The 20,408-nt window shown below is 40.1% G+C and overlaps 1 protein-coding gene across 1 annotated transcript in view; it reads right to left on the bottom strand.

The window, feature by feature from the left end:
- Window positions 1-20,408, bottom strand: part of CFAP74 (cilia and flagella associated protein 74) — a 385,998-nt gene that overhangs the window by 50,795 nt on the left and 314,795 nt on the right. The window contains exons 32-35 of the mRNA XM_082274200.1: window positions 12,343-12,462; window positions 9,012-9,164; window positions 5,105-5,234; window positions 3,678-3,832 (exon numbers count right to left, since the gene is read on the bottom strand). Of these exons, the coding sequence (XP_082130326.1) occupies window positions 3,678-3,832; window positions 5,105-5,234; window positions 9,012-9,164; window positions 12,343-12,462 (558 nt within the window). The remainder of the gene's footprint in view (window positions 1-3,677; window positions 3,833-5,104; window positions 5,235-9,011; window positions 9,165-12,342; window positions 12,463-20,408) is intronic.

The raw sequence follows: 20,408 nt of genomic DNA, 5'->3' as shown, positions 1-20,408 counted from the left end.
TTAGGTACATTCAGCCTGCCAATACATGGTTCAAATCTCAGCTGGTTCTTGCTGAACTGGCCGAGATTCAAATCATCTGTGGCCGACTTTAGGACTTCTGCACAGTTGTGAGACTAGTTACTTCAAGAAAATAGGTACTTTGTGGTGCGCAACTCCAGCATTTTAGAAAACCCCCAAAGTGTCCCCTTCCTGCATTCTGCCCAGCCCCATACATTAAACAAATACATTTAGCACAGGGACACTTATTAAGAATTACATACCTGTAATAAACAAGGCTATATACAGTGCCTTGCGAAAGTATTCGGCCCCCTTGAACTTTGAGACCTTTTGCCACATTTCAGGCTTCAAACATAAAGATATAAAACTGTAATTTTTTGTAAAGAATCAACAACAAGTCGGACAGAATCATGAAGTGGAACTAAATTTATTGGATGTTTCAAACTTTTTAAAAAAATAAACAACTGAAAAATTGGGCGTGCAAAATTATTCTGCCCCTTTACTTTCAGTGCAGCAAACTCTCTCCAGAAGTTCAGTGAGGATCTCTGAATGATCCAATGTTGACCTAAATGACTAATGATGATAAATAGAATCCACCTGTGTGTAATCAAGTCTCCGTATAAATGCACCTGCACTGTGATAGTCTCAGAGGTCCGTTTAAAGTGCAGAGAGCATGAAGAACAAGGAACACACCAGGCAGGTCCGAGATACTGTTGTGGAGAAGTTAAAAGCCCGATTTGGATACAAAAAGATTTCCCAAGCTTTAAACATCCCAAGGAGCACTGTGCAAGCGATAATATTGAAATGGAAGGAGTATCAGACCACTGCAAATCTACGAAGACCTGGCCGTCCCTCTAAACTTCCAGCTCATACAAGGAGAAGACTGATCAGAGATGCAGCCAAGAGGCCCATGATCACTCTGGATGAACTGCAAAGATCTACAGCTGAGGTGGGAGACTCTGTCCATAGGACAACAATCAGTCGTATACTGCACAAATCGGGCCTTTATGGAAGAGTGACAAGAAGAAAGCCATTTCTTAAAGATATCCATAAAAAGTGTTGTTTAAAGTTTGCCACAAGCCACCTGGGAGACACACCAAACATGTGGAAGAAGGTGCTCTGGTTAGATGAAACCAAAACCAAACTTTTTGGCAACAATGCAAAACGTTATGTTTGGCGTAAAAGCAACACAGCTCATCACCGTGAACACAGCATCCCCACTGTCAAACATGGTGGTGGCAGCATCATGGTTTGGGCTTGCTTTTCTTCAGCAGGGACAGGGAAGATGGTTAAAATTGATGGGAAGATGGATGGAGCCAAATACAGGACCATTCTGGAAGAAAATCTGATGTACTCTGCAAAAGACCTGAGACTGGGACGGAGATTTGTCTTCCAACAAGACAATGATCCAAAACATAAAGCAAAATCTACAATGGAATGGTTCACAAATAAAAATATCCAGGTGTTAGAATGGCCAAGTCAAACTCCAGACCTGAATCCAATCGAGAATCTGTGGAAAGAACTGAAAACTGCTGTTCACAAATGCTCTCCATCCAACCTCACTGAGCTCGAGCTGTTTTGCAAGGAGGAATGGGCAAAAATTTCAGTCTCTCGATGTGCAAAACTGATAGAGACATACCCCAAGCGACTTACAGCTGTAATCGCAGCAAAAGGTGGCGCTACAAAGTATTAACTTAAGAGGGCTGAATAATTTTGCACGCCCATTATTTCAGTTTTTTATTTGTTAAAAAAGTTTGAAATATCCAATAAATTTCGTTCCACTTCATGATTGTGTCCCACTTGTTGTTGATTCCTCAAAAAAAATTACAGTTTTATATCTTAATGTTTGAAGCCTGAAATGTGGCAAAAGGTCGCAAAGTTCAAGGGGGCCGAATACTTTCGCAAGGCACTGTATGTACCCAATGGATCTGTTTGTTGAAACACTGCCTCTTCACTGCTCGCTGAACACTGCAAGTATTCAGTCAGCCAGATGTGTTTCCCCCAGCACATTCAATGGTTCCTCCCACCGGTGTGTACATTCTGTAGTGACATACGGGGCGGAGGGGGGAACTGTAATGTGCAGTTTGGGGAGAAGGTAGTCGGTACACCTTAAAGTTTGGAATACCTGAAGCAGCTGGTGAGCATGAAAGGAGAAGTTTGAAAAAAAATAGACCACAAGAAAGGTAGGCAGAGAAGCCTTTTTTAAGTACAGGTATATTATTCTTTACAAGTGAGCCTGCGCTAACAAGGTCACTTAAAAAAGTTTCCAGCATGCATACCTTAAACCCAGATTTCCTCCAGATGAGCAGGGACTATTTTCTTCTCCAATCTGCAAGGTGGTCCCCCCCATTACTAGATATGTAACATTCTACTGTGAGATGAGAGGGTGAGTTATTAGCAGCCTGGGCACACAGCAAGTGGTTTTATAACCCAGAAGAGGTGCGGTGACCAGTGACAGAGGAGGACATGGATCACTCCAAACAAAAAGATTGTGACCGCACTCCGATGTATATCAAACATTGAAGTATTTATTCATCACCATGAACATCAAACAAGACTAGCACATCACAGGACAGGTATATTGGTTGACGCGTTTAACGACACAGATGATCGCTTACTCATAACCATAATTGGTATGGTTATGAGTAAGCGATCATCTGTGTCGTAAAATGCGTCAACAAATATACCTGTCCTGTGATGTGCTAGTCTTGTTTGATGTTCGTGGTGATGAATAAATACTTCAATGCTTTGATATACATAGGAGTGCGGTCACTATCTTTTTGTCTGGAGTGCTACCTGGATTGCGGATCTCCAACCTCACCTGAGTGGTTTGCCTGTTTAGGACATGGATCACAGTACTAGAGCATGGAGAGGGTGAGCAGTGCTTAAAATACCCCCCCCCCCCTTCCCACTGGAGGGAGGGAGGAGGAAAATATTTCATTAGAAAGAGTTAGGCTTTAAGTAGCATCTTACTTTAGTATATTTTTTTTTCCACAGGGTCACTTAAATATGCAGCATACCTGTAAAACAAACACTGCATAGGTAACATTCTGGTTGTCCGTTTCTTGAAAAGCCACAGTTTCATTGCTTATTATCCTCTGCATGTATTTACACACATCTTGGTGGTTTGTACTTTTACTACAGGACCCAATAGGAGAAACCACACCGGGCTGCAGGGGAAAAAGGTTTTCAACTCCTTTGACCAGTCGAATAATTGTAGAGGAGGGTGAGCAGTGAAGCAGCGGCTTTTCAAAGGACAGGCAGCCAGAAAGGTAAGTAGTGTATATACAGCCTTCTAAGTGACCCCGTGCTGGCAGGGTTATTTGTACAGACGCACTGGCTAGGGAAGCTGGGTCAGAAACAAACTCTTTAAAAGTAGGTTCTAACTGTATAGTTGGTTTACCAGCAACTGGGTCAGAGGCAGTCAAATTACGCATTTATGTATCATTTTCACGTGGGTACAATAACAGGAGCAGCTCCAGATAATAATATATGATGACAAGCTAGGTAAGAAAACTAGGACATCTCTGATATACTGTATCTAGTTGCAACAGAGTATATATTGTGTACATATCTGCAGTTTGTTGCTGTTATATCTATGCCATTCTACTAAGAACTGAATTGGCCTAGATCTATTTCTACCAAAATCTAACATCTATCATTTGTACTTTTATCCTTACCTTGCCGAAGAGCTCCACCATGAGGATGTCAGAGAAATGCACACTCTCATGATCCGGAGAGAAAGAAACAGTGATCTCTTCAGTTTTGTTAGGCTGGATAGTGCCCTCTACAGGCGAAACGCTGAAAACACTTTGTCCATTGTAATTCTGAGGTCCTTTGAGAGTTTTGGGAGAGTAATTGTTAGCACACCAAGAGTAAATGAGTACGAGTAAGAAAATAATCTAAATGTTCTATATTATACAAACTAGAAAATATTGACAAAGAAAAGAATAATGATGGCTATACTTAATTTTTTACAATTACATTGCTAGATGCTTGTTAATGTGCTCATTTTTTGGGGGCCCCTTTAGATTACAAAGCATGGTAACACAAGGCACTTTGTGCAGTACATTGCAGTGCTATTTAGCATTCCACTTCAATGCACAAGTACAGTACATGCCAAAAAGACTGCTCTGCAATGCACCACAAGCCACATGGTATGTGTTATGGCACACAGCAATAAGAAAAAATGCTGCAGGTCTGGTTACTGGTCTGTTGTCTTGTGTTGGCAGTGCACTTAAAATGAATGGGCTGCCTTTAGTCAACAGACTAAATAGTGCACGATAATGCACATGGGGTCAATGAAGGTCTGAAGGGGATCTTAAAGGAAAAGCAATATTGGCGTCAGTCTTATACAGTGTAGGCTGCAGCAGCACAATAATAGAATACCTGCAGTAAAAACTAAAGCCCTTTTTTGTGTTTGGCCCAACCCAGAAAATACCAACATCAAGGGAAATTTTAGTTTTTGAGTGGAGAGGGATTAGAACCCCTCTCAGTTTTTATTGCAGTCTGTGCCCCTGTTAGGGTGATTCAACAATGTACAAAGAGCAAATGACTCCTCTGCTTAAGGGGTGGCCTTGCGGCTGGTATCCGGAAAATGCGATTCAGGTCAAATTGTAGTAAATTCAGGCTGTGTTGCCACTGTCAACGGGTCGTGGTAACCCAAAGAAGATACCGGAAAAGAGAAATGGACAGAGGGCGCACCAGCCTAGCGCATTATCTTTAAAACAATTTATTGTAATAGACATGTATACACATTATACTCACAAAACGATTATGAAACACGGGCAATAAGCAATGAGGGACCACCAGGGGTCTCCACTGGGCATCCTCAGCTGCCGCAGGCCGTGGAAGGATGTAGACCTCCAAAAAACCGCTTACGCGTTTCAGGGTGTTCCCCCTTCATCAGAGCTCTTGTGTTACACTTGTGTTCAGAACAGTAAAAAACTTGTTTTTTACGTTCATGTGCAAGAAAGAGGTCCTAATGTAATGCAGTGCTACATGCTGCACAATTTGCTTGGTCTTATTAACTATGTCCAATGGACAGCACATGTATAATACAGTGTAAACAGCTGGATTCTCCTGTGAAGATCATAAATATGTTTACCGACAAAGTTGGGTGCGGATTTGTCTGATTGAATAAAACTTGGAAGTTTCTGAAGCTCCTCATACCGAGTTACAGACAGACTCCCCTGTTTAATAGTATACTTTGCCTGAATTGTTGATGTGTTATGTAACTGTAAAAAAAGACAACACTGTCAATAAAAAGCACATCCGTAATTTCAACAAAATTAAGAAATCTTTCTGTTTACTGATCATGGTGAAACTTTGTTAAAGTGGTATTACCTCCACAAACGAAAATTAAATATACTGCAGCTTACCAATCTTTAACCACTTGACCTCCAGAAGGTTTTACCCCCATTTATGACATTTTTTTCTATTCAGCACTGCCAATTGCCCAGTCATGCAACACTGTATGCAAATTACATTTGTATTATTTTTTTCACACAAATAGAGCTTTCTTTTGGTGGTATTTAATCACCATCGCTTTTTTTTTTTAAATGGTTTTTTTCTTTTTTTTTTTTATATAAACAAAAAAGACACAGAAAATTCTGAAAAAAAACCCCAATATTTTCTACTTTGTTATAAAACATATCTAATAAAATAATTCTAATTTCCTCATAAATTGAGACCATAATTCTGCTGTCTTTGGTAAAAAAAAAAATCCCAATAAGTGTATATTAATTGGTGTGAAAGTTATAACGTCTACAAACTATGGTATATATACTGGAATTTACGCAGCTTTGACGCTATACTGGTAATGACGGTGGTCAGCGACTTATAATGGGACTGTGACTTTCACCAATTGATCTGACCATTAACACGCTTCCTGTCTTTGGGTGTCTTCACTCTACTGGAGAAGCAATAGATACACATTTGAACAGCAGCATTGTGAATCTGGGAAAAGTGTAAAACTAGGTACACACTATAAGTCTTTTTATTTTTTGTTCAATCCAGCAGGCTGAGAAAAAAAAAAAACGTACAGATCACCATACTAACACATATAATGTTAGTCCTGCTGAGCTATTGTGTTCCCCCCATCAGAAGACACTGCGCAGTGCTCGCAGCCATTGGCTGTCAGTGCTGATCAGATGCTGGATTTGTTTTCTTGGTTTGTGCAAAAATTAAAGAGTCTACAAACTAAGGTATATATACTGGAATTTACACAGCCATGACACTATACTGGTAATGGCGTTGATCGGTGACTTATAGTGGGACTGTAATAGTGTTACGGGCAATCTAGCACTAGTTGATGCTGGCTGGAAAGTACACTAACTGAATAACTGGCATCAATAGTGACACTAATACAGTGATCAGAGCTAATATTGTACACTGTCACTGTACCAATGACACTGGCTGAGAAGGAATTAACATCTAGGGCCAATCCAAGGGTTAATTGTGTGCCTAACAATGTGTAATGTGTGCTGCTTTTACTTTACTATCTGGCTGTTTTTTCAGGGAGAAGAAACAGCCAGATCGTTGTTCCCTGTACTCAGAGTTCTGTTTTTGTAAACACAGAGCTCTGTGTGTGATTGGACACAGCTGATCAGCTGACTTCAGCCAAAATTATTGGCTGAAATCAGCATGCGTGCCACTGAACTTGGAGAAAACAGCTGGCGTACAGGTATGTGATTGTGCCTGCACGTGCCGGCCACTCGCAGTATATTTACTTTGAGTGGTCAGCAGGTGTGTAAATGTGTTGGCTGCATTTGTTTTCTTTTTTTTTTAACTTTGTTTTACCTTATTTTCACCTAGTGATCTGACCAAGAACACACTTCCTGTCTTTGGGTGTCTTCATTCCACTGGAGAAGCAATAGAGACACCTTTGAACAGCTGTATTGTGAATCTTGGGAAAAGGAAGCGTATAGCTAGGTACACACTATACGTTTCTCTTTTTTTGTTGTTGTTTAATCCAGTGGGCTGAACAAAAAAAAAAAAACATACAGATCTCCATACTATCACAAGTGATGTTAGTGTGATGATCTCCCCGGTGAGCTATTGTGTTCTGACAGGGGGACTGCCCCCCACCAGAAGACACTGATCAATGCTCGCACAGCCATTGGCTGTCAGCACTGATCGGATCCTGGATTTCCAGCATGCTCAATCGACAGAAGCTGGTCGTGGGAAGCTGTACGCATGGGCCGAAAGTGGGCTGATTCCTGCCCAACCAGCTGTTTTCAGCTTGTGTGCACCCAGCATTAGACTAGAACAGGGATATGAAAATTGCAGCTGTTGCAAAACTACAAGTCCTATCATGCCTCTGCCTCTGGGTGTCATGCTTGTGGCTGTCAGAGTCTTGCTATGCCTTGTGGGACTTGTAGTTCTGCAACATCTGGAGGGCCACAGCTTGCATATCCCTAGACTAGAAGATTTAGATGGACTTGACTAGCAAATTAAAGCCAAACTCCAGTTATCACGTTAAGCAGTTACAGCAACAGTTTCTACCAGCATAAAGGTTTTACATCAATAAATAAATGCGGACCACTGTAAGCACCCCTGTTAGTGATAAATGGCTTGTCTCAATCCTCTAAAACTGCTACTTTTGCTGTACAATTTGGTCTACTAAAAGAAACTGAAAATTAACAGATTTACTGGCTGGAACACCAGGCGACAATAAAAGAAAAGAAAATAAGAAAAGAAAACCCATGCATTTACCAGATCAAAGAATTGGTAAGCTGTAATACTGTATATTAAAAATTTTTTTGATTTAATACCACTTTAAAACTCAAGCTTCACATGGGAAGTGGATGCTTTAGGATAAAGCCGTGTATAAATGGAACTTTACACTGGAATAATCAATAAACATGACCTTTTAAAAAAAAAAAAGCAATATTGCTTTTAAGAAAGTCCCAATAGTGATAATACTATACTGTATATATATTAAACTCTGGCTGGTAGTGAATCAAATACCTGTAATGCTTTATTTGAATGTGTGCTGTGATGTAGCTTTGTTAAAGGTGTAACAGTATATTTTATGGTGATTAAATAATTAAATACCATGCATGTTTTACATTTTCCAGAGGTGATTCTGGCCAGCTCACTAAGAGATTGCTTTAAAAAGGGCCTGGATTCTTTCCTAGGTGTACATAAAATAAATGGGTACTAATATTTATAGGTAGAGTTCATCCAGGGAATATCAGATTGCCTCTCGGCGGATCAGGAAGGAGTTTTTTTTCCCCTGCTGTAGCAAATTGGATCATGCTTTGCTGGGTTTTTTTTTTTTTCCGCCTTGCTTTGGATCAACTGCGGGTATAGGATTGTGTATTTGGGATTGTATAGTTGGGTTTTCTTTACTGTTTTTTGTTTTTTATTGGTTGAGCCAGATTGACTTGTGTCTTTTTTCAACCTGACTAACTATGTAACTATGTGCTGTGAACAGGCAAAGGGTTCAAAGCAGGGGCAGGTAGTTGCACATAAGCCTAAATCCTTGCACCATCTCTTGGAACACAGGCTGTGAAAGAGACCCTCATGTAAGCATCAGACTGACATTTTTAGTGGGAGATTTTTTTTTTTTTTTTTGCAGTAAATGACCTGAATTTTCATGGCCTCCAGCCATAGGGAAAACCAGCATATTTTCCTTTTTTTTTGTGTATTGGATTGTTTTTGTGTATTGTTGCGTTACATTTTTTGTTAAAAAAAAAAGCATAAAATAATGAGGCTAATGAAGGGCCATTTTTGTTGTTGTCACAGAACAGTATTTAGACAGGAGCTTATGTAACCCTCAAGAGCTAGTTAAAATTTATGACAACCTAAAAAACACCTTACATCTCAATTCCACTTACCCCTATTTAATATTCTCTATTAGCTGCAAAGTTGGCTGGGATAGCAAAGCTCATACCACTGAACAGCATATTTGCTGGATGGTTCTGCTACCAGATGTCTGCACTTGGATAATGCATCGTAACATCAATATTTTGCAAATTTCCTTCAAAAGACAGGAAGAAGCATTTTACCTTAAATGACGTTGTGGTGCTGTCTTTAGCTAGTACATAGCCCACGTTTAATACTCCATCCACTGAGCATGTCAGAGAGGGTGCCAGGCCTTGCCCTTTAATACTTAAAGACAGCGTTGCTTGCTGAGTGCGAACTTCCAGATTTTCAAAGAACTAAAACAATAAATGTCACAAACAATTTCAAAGTGGTGCTGTACACATAGTAAAAGCCATGGTTCTAAAAGTCTATTATGTATAAGGATGTTACTGTCTAAGGATGTTACACCTGAACCCATAGGCTTGTAGACCAGGGCTTGCCATTTTGCTTGAAGCGTTCAATTATAACAATTGGCCATTCCAAATTTTAATAATTTCCTGGTTTCATGTAACCAAATTATCTAAACTGGTGTGTAAATTGATGGAAGGTACCCTTCTTATGTGGTTTTGGTAGATTTCAACTGCACACACATTGAAAATAAAATTGCCAAATGTATGGCTAGCTTTAGAGTTCTATTACACGGTCCATTAACAGCAAGCAGTACATTTGAATTGACTACCAGTGACAATCTGGTGATTACCTGGCTTAACAAGGGTGAAGTAACAAGCCTTAATATTCACAAACAAAAAACTGTAAAGCACAACAAAAAAGTAAAGTCAGGGAGAACAATAGAGTAGGTATTAGCATTTCTGCAGTACAAGGGAATTTGGGGTTATGTTATTCTTGGTATGACATTTGCCCATTTAATACCAGCCTAAGGCTAAGCATGCACGGTCCGTTTGTCCAATCTCCTTAGGATTTACCATCCTGCCTGACTTGATATTAATTGAATCAGTTGCCTATTTTTGTCATCATATTACATAGTTTTGGTAACTCTAAAGGAGAGCCAGAAGTCTTGCCAACAACTACAACAGGTGGTGTAAAGCTGGTCAAAGAAAAATTGATTTTTTTCTTTTCAGACTCCAGGATGGATGAATCTCTTGCTGAAGCTATTGTATTTTGCCAGCCAGTCTTACCAGCTGTCAAAATATCCTAACAGTGGTTGCATGTTATTGGATGGCGGCACTGTTCGGCTGACAAATTTATGCTTGGCTCCTTTGTTTTTCAGTCAAGGGATGTTGGGCTGGAGGAATCAGACAAAAGTTGAACAGTACATGACCAGCTTACGTTCTCCCAATTTGCTTTGAAAATGCTATACTGCAGCTTACAGTGAGCAGTAAAATCAGAGTAGGCAATTATAGTACAGAGTATTAGCATGTACAACCTGTACAATTATGCAAAACGAAAGGTAAAGGTGGAGGCATTATTCCTGCCACTGACACCAACAATGGGGCAAAATTCCTGCCATTGACACCAACAATGTGGCATAATTCCTGCCACTGACACCAAAAATAGCTCACAATTTCTTCCAATGACACCAACAATTGTGCAAAATTCCTTCCACTGACACCAACAATGGGGCACTATTTCTTCCACTGACACCAATGATGGAGCATAATTCCTTCCACTGACAACAAAAATAGGGCACTATTCCTCCCACTGACACCAACTATTTCTCCCCCTAAAATAAAAAATCGGTATTGTTTACTCACACTGGGCACAGTCTGACCCCCTAAAGTCTTAAGGAGAGTAAACTGGCCCTTTCTTTATAAATTTAGAGACCATTGCCATACAGGGTCCACATATCACAAGGAATACTGCTGTTGTCGCATTTGTAGCAGGTATTGGATAGAACATGGTTACCCTTATTTAATAATGAAAATAACTGCCTGAAGAATGCTGCAATGCATAACAATCACTCAATCACTTTTTTTGTTGCTTTTGCAGCTTTATATTGATAAAATGTTAAAGCTAATTGGCTACTTAGGGTAAATGCACCACACACTTCATTTTCAGGGCAAACCTGTTGCATACATTAACCAGTTTACGACCGCCCGCTACAGATGTACTACGGCAGGCAGCTGCTCCCAGGCAAATCGCCGTACATGTAGTTAGTAGATGCTGGGTTCTCACACCAAGCAAGAGCCTTCACTTCTGCATGAGAAGGCCCAGCTATCCTACCCGCTGTTTTATGGCTCAATGACAGAGCCTTATTGGCCAGTAAAGGCTTTTGGCATTGGACTTGTTGAATTTCGGGCCTGAGGAAATTAATTCTGTGACAAGAAAGGGCTAGAAGTCACACAGGCATACAGGATTGAATTAGAGGCTTATTAAAAGTAGTTTGCAGTTCCCACAATATATAAATGTGAAAAAACTTTCTGCGCTATTCCTATTAACCACCTATTACTCAACTCTATATACTATAGGAAGCAGCTAGCACCACTATGCATCCAACCACCTGTACAAATTGCAATAAATAAATATAGCCCCAAAAAAGGGCAGTGCTTTTCTTCAATAAAGTGCATTCAAATTATAGTGCATGAATAAATATCTGAAAACGGTGTAAAAATCATCTATATATAATAAATTAACGTGAGCCCATCTTCTCTTTTAAATATATAAACAGTCCATCAATAAATGATTCGATGTTCTTGAAAAAAAGGTTGCAGTCCCAGACACCAGATACTCTTCAGGAATTGCCTCTGATCACCACAGTGCCCTTCACCCCACCTATGGGTGTCTTCTCACCTGCTTTAATGGACCTCAGTAATTAAAGGAGGTCATTATGCACCTTGCAGTGTATAAGTTGCACATCTCCCACTGGCTGTACATTCCAAATCCGTGGCTCTCAGCAGCTCTCAGCGTGGTGTAAATCATATCGGAGGCAAGAGGAAAGAACCATAGTTAAAATCGCGAGTAAAAAGTGTTTAGTATTCAGAAGTACTAAACGAGCATTTCACAATACAATCTTCTGCATACACAGCTCCACTTCGTCCCAACGTGATTACGTCACTGCCCACCTCAGGCGTAGCGCCCAATGGGCTTTCTCAAAGGTTCAGGCTACTGAACCCATGTATGGAGCTGTATATGCAGAGGACTGTATTGTGAAATGCTTGTTTTTTTTACTACTGAAATGTAAGTGAATAATTATATAGAAATAAATACTTTTTATGAGCGATTTGCACTATGGTTCTTTCCTCTTGACTCCTATATGATTGACACCACGCTGAGAGCTGCTGAGAGCCATGGATTTGGAATGTACAACCAGTGGGAGCGGTGCCACTCATAGTTCCCACAATATGCCGATGTTCTAAGCATATTGTTACTACGCAAAGGGGTTTACACAAGGTCTGTTTTTTATGTAGAAAGTATTTTAGTTTACTACTTTGGAAATGATTATACCACCTTCCTTAGATATGTATATTTTACATATCACCATTCACAAATGCAATTATTTACACACAGAGTACTTACAGTTTTACTCTCCTCAGGTTCAAAGGCAATAAACAGATGGCAGCTTGCTCCAGGCTCCACAATACCAACTGGATTGAGCAACGAAAAAGGACCACATGGATTCAAAATTGAGAAATGGGGCTACAATGAATATGTCAAGGTTCATAATGGAGAAAAGTAATAAAATATCTACAAAATACGCATGTAGACACTGCAATCTTCTCTAAACAGAATGCCAGTGTTAAATAAAATACAGAAAAAAGTGCTGCGGCAAGTGTACATTCAAAACAGTCCTATAAGCACATCATATAAAGTCCACCATTAAAAGGTGTAGAACTGAATGGACTTTATTGGCACTATAACCAGACAGTTAAGTCATAAAAAATGTAATATTTTATTTAGAAAAATGTTAAAAAACCATATACATATGTATAACACCACAAGTGCAAGACAAAAAACATCAAAATACAATTAAATCAAAAGCCGAATCTTAAAAACATACATATATACTGATATATTCGTAAGTATAACCGTAACCTCCGTAACCACCTTATTGGAAAAAAATATATAACATCTGAAAACCTGATACAAAACAGGAATGACAGGCAACCCTAAGGCTGTTCCCAATAAACTTATTTGGTGATTAGGACCAAATCCAACGATGGCGGTTTTAGGAGGCTCGGTGCTCAGTAATATAGTTCAGTCACAGACCTACTCTACATGTTTCGCGCGATGTGCGCTTCTTCAGGAGTTATGTGAAGACTGTAATAATTCAATATAGCAATATTGATAGCAGAGTGTGAGAAAACACTACTTTTTCATTATGTAGATATTGATGCCCGTGGTCACAGAGCAGGCAACAGGGCAAAAGTCCACAAAACAGTGCCACTAACACCCAAAGGGAAGGGTGGCAGAGGTGGGGGGATATTTAGGATATCAAATCTCAGTCCCTTAGGTAAAAAGTTGATTATTGTAGTTCAGAGGATCACAAAAAAACGTATATATATATATATATACACGTTTGGATGCAGGAGCGCAGTCAAACGTATTGGATAGAAGTATCAATGAACAAGACTATGTTCGCTCGGTATGTATTGCTCAGCACAAATAGCTAGGTTGGTATATAACAAAGTGTTATGGGCGGAGGTCCCCCTAGTGATCAATAAGGAGCAAGGTAAGCCTGTAGAAACTGCCCAAGCACAAAAAAATTGTGTCTATCGTGACACCCGCTGGAGCGCCGTGATCTCCTGTGCACTTTGTTATATACCAACCTAGCTATTTGTGCTGAGCAATACATACCGAGCGAACATAGTCTTGTTCATTGATACTTCTATCCAATACGTTTGACTGCGCTCCTGCATCCAAACGTATATATATATATATATATATATATATATATATATAGTAGTGTTTTCTCACACTCTGCTATCAATATTGCTATATTGAATTATTACAGTCTTCACATAACTCCTGAAGAAGCGCACATCGCGCAAAACATATAGAGTAGGTCTGTGACTGAACTATATTACTGAGCCTCCTAAAACCGCCATCGTTGGATTTGGTCCTAATCACCAAATAAGTTTATTGGGAACAGCCTTAGGGTTGTCTGTCATTCCTGTTTTGTATCAGGTTTTCAGATGTTATATATTTTTTTCCAATAAGGTGGTTACGGAGGTTACGGTTATACTTACGACTATATCAGTATATATGTATGTTTTTAAGATTCGGCTTTTGATTTAATTGTATTTTGATGTTTTTTGTTTTGCACTTGTGGTGTTATACATATGTATATGGTTTTTTAACATTTTTCTAAATAAAATATAAATTTTTTTATATATCATAGGTAAAAAGGCGCTGGTAATCTTAATATATCACGTGTTATAAAAATTAATAGGTGATTTAAAGTGTAATATATGTGATTAAAAATTGCTACAAATATATATATGATCTACTATTGGTGCAATTAGCAAAGAAAAGTGCATACCAGTGCAATTTCAATTCAGAAGTGTTTGTGCTTCTCAAAGTAAATTAATCCACAAAGGTGTGGATCAGTGAACCAATAAATAGATATATAAAGAATTCCATACAAAAATCACATAAGAATATATAAAAATATAAATATATAAATGTGCTCCAAGTAGTGTTTAAAAGTCCAGGCAATAGCATGCAATCAAAATTGTGCTTGGTGGATTCTTATTAATCCCTTCACAGTGCTCCAGGTGCTGGGATGTGACAACCGTCAATTAAGAAGTGCTTGTGCTTCTCAAAGTAAATTAATCCACAAAGGTGTGGATCAGTGAACCAATAAATAAATATATAAAGAATTCCATACAAAAATCACATAAGGATTTATAAAAAAATCACATAAGAATATATAAAAAAGTATAAATATATAAATGTGCTCCAAGTAGTGTTTAAAAGTCCAAGCAATAGCATGCAATCAAAATTGTGCTTGGTGAATTCTTATTAATCCATTCACAGTGCTCCAGGTGCTAGGATGTGACAACCGTGGCCTCTTACCAGCTAGCAGCAGGTCACAAGGACCCCCAACGCCTGTGATCCCTTTATTGGGTGGATCAGACCTCTCCTCGATTGCTTGGATCTCTGGCTCCTATATTACTCGAGTTGGACCATGTAGTCCCCCCATACACATAAAGATATAGAAGAACAAATAGCCTCCAATAGTGAAATACTGTTTTATTCTCCAAAAAAACATACACTATAAGGTGACAATTAGCCTCTTACTATTTGTTGTGCCCTCCTGGCACTGGGCAATTCGGCAGTACAAAATCGTTTTTTTGGGTCTTAGGAAGATATTCTCCGGGGATCTGCAGCACCCTGTATCTCCTTTCCCCCTTCTTTGTATTGTGGCGGTGGATGTGTATCCCAGCCTCTGTTCCGAATGCCTCCCGGAGAATATCTTCCTAAGACCCAAAAAAAACGATTTTGTACTGCCGAATTGCCCAGTGCCAGGAGGGCACAACAAATAGTAAGAGGCCAATTGTCACCTTATAGTGTATGTTTTTTTGGAGAATAAAACAGTATTTCACTATTGGAGGCTATTTGTTCTTCTATATCTTTATGTGTATGGGGGGACTACATGGTCCAACTCGAGTAATATAGGAGCCAGAGATCCAAGCAATCGAGGAGAGGTCTGATCCACCCAATAAAGGGATCACAGGCGTTGGGGGTCCTTGTGACCTGCTGCTAGCTGGTAAGAGGCCACGGTTGTCACATCCCAGCACCTGGAGCACTGTGAATGGATTAATAAGAATTCACCAAGCACAATTTTGATTGCATGCTATTGCTTGGACTTTTAAACACTACTTGGAGCACATTTATATATTTATACTTTTTTATATATTCTTATGTGATTTTTTTATATATCCTTATGTGATTTTTGTATGGAATTCTTTATATATTTATTTATTGGTTCACTGATCCACACCTTTGTGGATTAATTTACTTTGAGAAGCACAAGCACTTCTTAATTGACGGTTGTCACATCCCAGCACCTGGAGCACTGTGAAGGGATTAATAAGAATCCACCAAGCACAATTTTGATTGCATGCTATTGTCTGGACTTTTAAACACTACTTGGAGCACATTTATATATTTATATTTTTATATATTCTTATGTGATTTTTGTATGGAATTCTTTATATATCTATTTATTGGTTCACTGATCCACACCTTTGTGGATTAATTTACTTTGAGAAGCACAAACACTTCTGAATTGAAATTGCACTGGTATGCACTTTTCTTTGCTAATTGCACCAATAGTAGATCATATATATATTTGTAGCAATTTTTAATCACATATATTACACTTTAAATCACCTATTAATTTTTATAACACGTGATATATTAAGATTACCAGCGCCTTTTTACCTATGATATATACCTATTTATTGTTTTATTACAATTAAAAGGGCAGCAGGTTCAACAATCTTTTATTTAAAGGGCCAGGCGCCTTCTCTTTTCTTTTTATATACATTTTTTTATGACTTAACTGTCTGGTTATAGTGCCAATAAAGTCCATTCAGTTCTACCCCTCCTATATATGTTTCAATTTAGGACGCGGCACATAATTACCTCAGTGTCCACAGCGTCATCCTGTGGTGACACCAGTTTTTTTCTCTGATACACCATTAAAAGGTGTTAAAAGATGGTAAAGGGATACCTACACAAATCATGAAAGAGATGAAAAGCGCACGTTACTACTGTGAGGATAGAGGCAAGTCTGCTTACCGGATCAAACTGACCCTCAAATTATAGAGGGGCCAATAGTTGCTTTTGAGAAAAAAGGCCAGATGAATCACATTCTTATCAGGCAGCCACTAGATGTTTGCTGAAAATTATGACACGTGTTCTAAGATCCTGTAGATGAAAGTCCCCAACGGTATGTGTAACAATCAGTGACCTTTTTACCTCAAGGGATACAAAGGACACGGCAATAGTGTTCAAGCCCGATTCCAAAAAAATTGGGACACTGTACAAAATGTGAATAAAAACAGAATGCAATGATGTGTAAGTTTCAAATTTCAATATTTTATTATTTTATTCAGAATACAACATAGATGACATATCAAATGTTTAAACTGAGAAAATTAATAGTTTTAAGGGAATAATAAGTTGATTTTAAATTTCATGGCATCAACACATTTCAAAAAAGTTGGGACAAGGCCATGTTTACCACTGTGTGGAATCCCCTCTTCTTTTTATAACAGTCTGCAAACGTCTGGGGACTGAGGAGTATGTTGTTCCATTCTTGTCTAATACAGGCTTCTAGTGGCTCAACTGACTTAGGTCTTCTTTGTCGCATCTTCCTCTTTATGATGTGCCAGATGTTTTCTATGGGTGAAAGATCTGGACTGCAGGCTGGCCATTTCAGTACCCAGATCCTTCTTCTATGCAGCCATGATGTTGTAATTGATGCAGTATGTGGCCTGACATTGTCATGTTGTAACGCTCATGCGTTTTTTGTTAGTGAATGGATTTGCAGCTGCAGAATTGTTACACTCAGTAGTCGTGTAGAGATTCTGTTGAACAACATATCCAACTCTCAGGACTTCATCACCGTGCACAGCCTGGTTATGCAATATACATACACTCTATATGATGTTCCTGGAGTGATAGAATATATGATAGTATAGAGGTGAGAGACAGGCGATAGTATGGTGAGCACTCAGTAATAGTATTCAAGAGAGTGGTAGGTGATGGTAGTATGCAGATAGGTTCTAACAATCATGTATAGAAGATAGAGTAACCCAGTGCAAAGATAGTTGATGGTAGTCCCAAGAGCTCACAATCTATGCAGATGATGGGAGTAGCTTAGATAGAGATAGTCTTGATATATGCAGTAGATGATAGTGAAGTAAAGTTAGTAAGGGATCCCCTGTGGGGTACTTATCACTAGATAGTTAGCAGTAGCAAAGTCCAGTAGTAAGGAGTGATCCGGTAGCGAGATACGGGATCCGTAGCGAGGTTCCGGTTCAGTTCAGGTAAAGGGTATAGCTGGAAGCTCCGGCAGCACAAGACAAGGTAAGCATCAAGGCACATTGAACGAACACATGTGAGTGAAAGCCGGTGGTTTAAATAGCTGTTCAGTCCGGCGCCTCATGATGATGTCAGCACTCTTAAAGGGAAACACACCTATATGCACTCCATCTACCTAGGTAGATGGAACGCACCCGGAAATGATGTGATAGGAGGCACTGAGAGTGCCAGGATCTTACAGTACCCCCCCCCCCCGTAAGGCCGGCTCCGGAAGGCCTCTAAGGCTGGTTGTCGATGTAAGAATCGGAAAAAGCTGGTTGCCGATGTGAGAATCGGAAAAAGACTGGTTGCCGATGTGAGAATCGGAAAAAAACTGGTTGCCGATGTGAGAATCGGATAAGACTGGTTGCCGATGTGAGAATCGGATAAGACTGGTTGCCGATGTGAGAATCGGATAAGACTGGTTGCCGATGTGAGAATCGGGTAGGACTGGTTGCCGATACGAGAATCGGATCAGGTAGGTAACCGATGTGAGAATCGGATAAGACTGGTTGCCGATATGAGAATCGGATAAGACTAGTTGCCGATGTGAGAATCGGATAAGACTGGTTGCCGATGTGAAAAATCGGAAAAAAACTGGTTGCCGATGTGAGAATCGGAAAAAACTGGTTGCCGATGTGAGAATCGGAAAAAAACTGGTTGCCGATGTGAGAATCGGATAAGACTGGTTGCCGATGTGAGAATCGGATAAGACTGGTTGCCGATGTGAGAATCGGAAAAAAACTGGTTGCCGATGTGAGAATCGGAAAAAACTGGTTGCCGATGTGAGAATCGGATAAGACTAGTTGCCGATGTGAGAATCGGATAGGACTTGTTGCCGATACGAGAATCGGATAAGACTAGTTGCCGATATGAGAATCGGAAAAAACTTGTTGCCGATACGAGAATCGGATCACGTTGGTAACCGATGTGAGAATCGGATAGGACTTGTTGCCGATACGAGAATCGGATCAGGTTGGTAACCGATGTGAGAATCGGATCCCTTGTTGCCGATACGAGAATCGGATCAGGTTGGTAACCAATGTGGGAATCGGATAGGACTTGTTGCCGATACGAGAATCGGATCAGGTTGGTAACCGATGTGAGAATCGGATAGGACTTGTTGCCGATACGAGAATCGGATCAGGTTGTCTGCTATATGAACCCCTTGGTTGCCGATGTGAGAATCGGATAAAACTGGTTGCCGATATGAGAATCGGGTAGGACTGGTTGCCGATACGAGAATCGGAAAAAAACTGGTTGCCGATACGAGAATCGGATCAGGTTGGTAACCGATGTGGGAATCGGATAGGACTTGTTGCCGATACGAGAATCGGATCAGGTTGGTAACCGATGTGGGAATCGGATAGGACTTGTTGCCGATACGAGAATCGGATCAGGTTGGTAACCGATGTGGGAATCGGATAGGACTTGTTGCCGATACGAGAATCGGATCAGGTTGGTAACCGATGTGAGAATCGGATAGGACTTGTTGCCGATACGAGAATCGGATCAGGTTGGTAACCGATGTGGGAATCGGATAGGACTTGTTGCCGATACGAGAATCGGATCAGGTTGGTAACCGATGTGAGAATCGGATAGGACTTGTTGCCGATACGAGAATCGGATCAGGTTGGTAACCGATGTGAAAATCGGATCAGGTTGTCTGCTATATGAACCCCTCACTAAAATCGGACGCATAAACATCCGAAGTAGACATAGCAACCAATGCTTCTTCAAATAACCTCAGATCCTTCCTATGTACCACTGTGCAATTAGAAGCGCGTACGCAGTCAGGTGCAAGAATCTCAATGTTTTCATTGGGAGCTATAAGTGTGCTTGCCAAAATAGGAGTATCTATACCGACATCTGCCAATTTCTGGGTGTCCTTCTCTGATATAGAACGGGGACAGGGCTGGCAACAGCCTTGGCAATTTCCAGGCTGTTTTTCAGGGAAGACAGTTCGGATTCGCCTGGCCTCCATTGGGAGAGCCTTAGGCCTAGGGGGTCGGGTTGGGCAAGATGTAATGAAATGTCCCCCTTCTCCACAATAAAAACAAAGGCCACAGATTCTTCTGTGATCTTTTTTTTTGTAAGGACAACTTAGTATGTACGGCACCAATCTCCATAGGCTCCTCATCAATTTCTGTAGGATCAGGGTTCAAATGAGATGTGTCAGAGTGACAAGGCTGACTGTTTAAGGCAGGCTTGGACCATGACCAGGCAGGATGACCATATTCATTTGGTTTCCTTTTTTCCCTAGGTAGCCGGGGTCTGCGGTTACCTGGAGCAGGTTTAGGAGTAGATTTTTGGGAGGGGAGACACTGGGAGTGCATCGCAATTGTAAATGATTCCCAATTGTCTAGGATCGGACTTTTTTCTTGCAGTTTCTGGTATGCCCACGTTTTCATTTTGCCAGAAAGCAAATTAATGGCAGCATGCACTTTAATAAAGTCATTATGATAGGTCCTGGGCTTAAGGATAAATAGTAGCTCACAATCCATCCGAAAAAAAAGAAAAGAGGAACGGGAACCATCAAACCTGTCTGG

Source organism: Pelophylax lessonae (assembly GCF_965119305.1).
Source record: "Pelophylax lessonae genome assembly, chromosome: 12".
NCBI classification, from domain to species: Eukaryota; Metazoa; Chordata; class Amphibia; order Anura; family Ranidae; genus Pelophylax; species Pelophylax lessonae.
The sequence above is the reverse complement of the archived record's forward strand: the minus strand, read 5'-3'. Positions and strand labels throughout refer to the sequence as shown.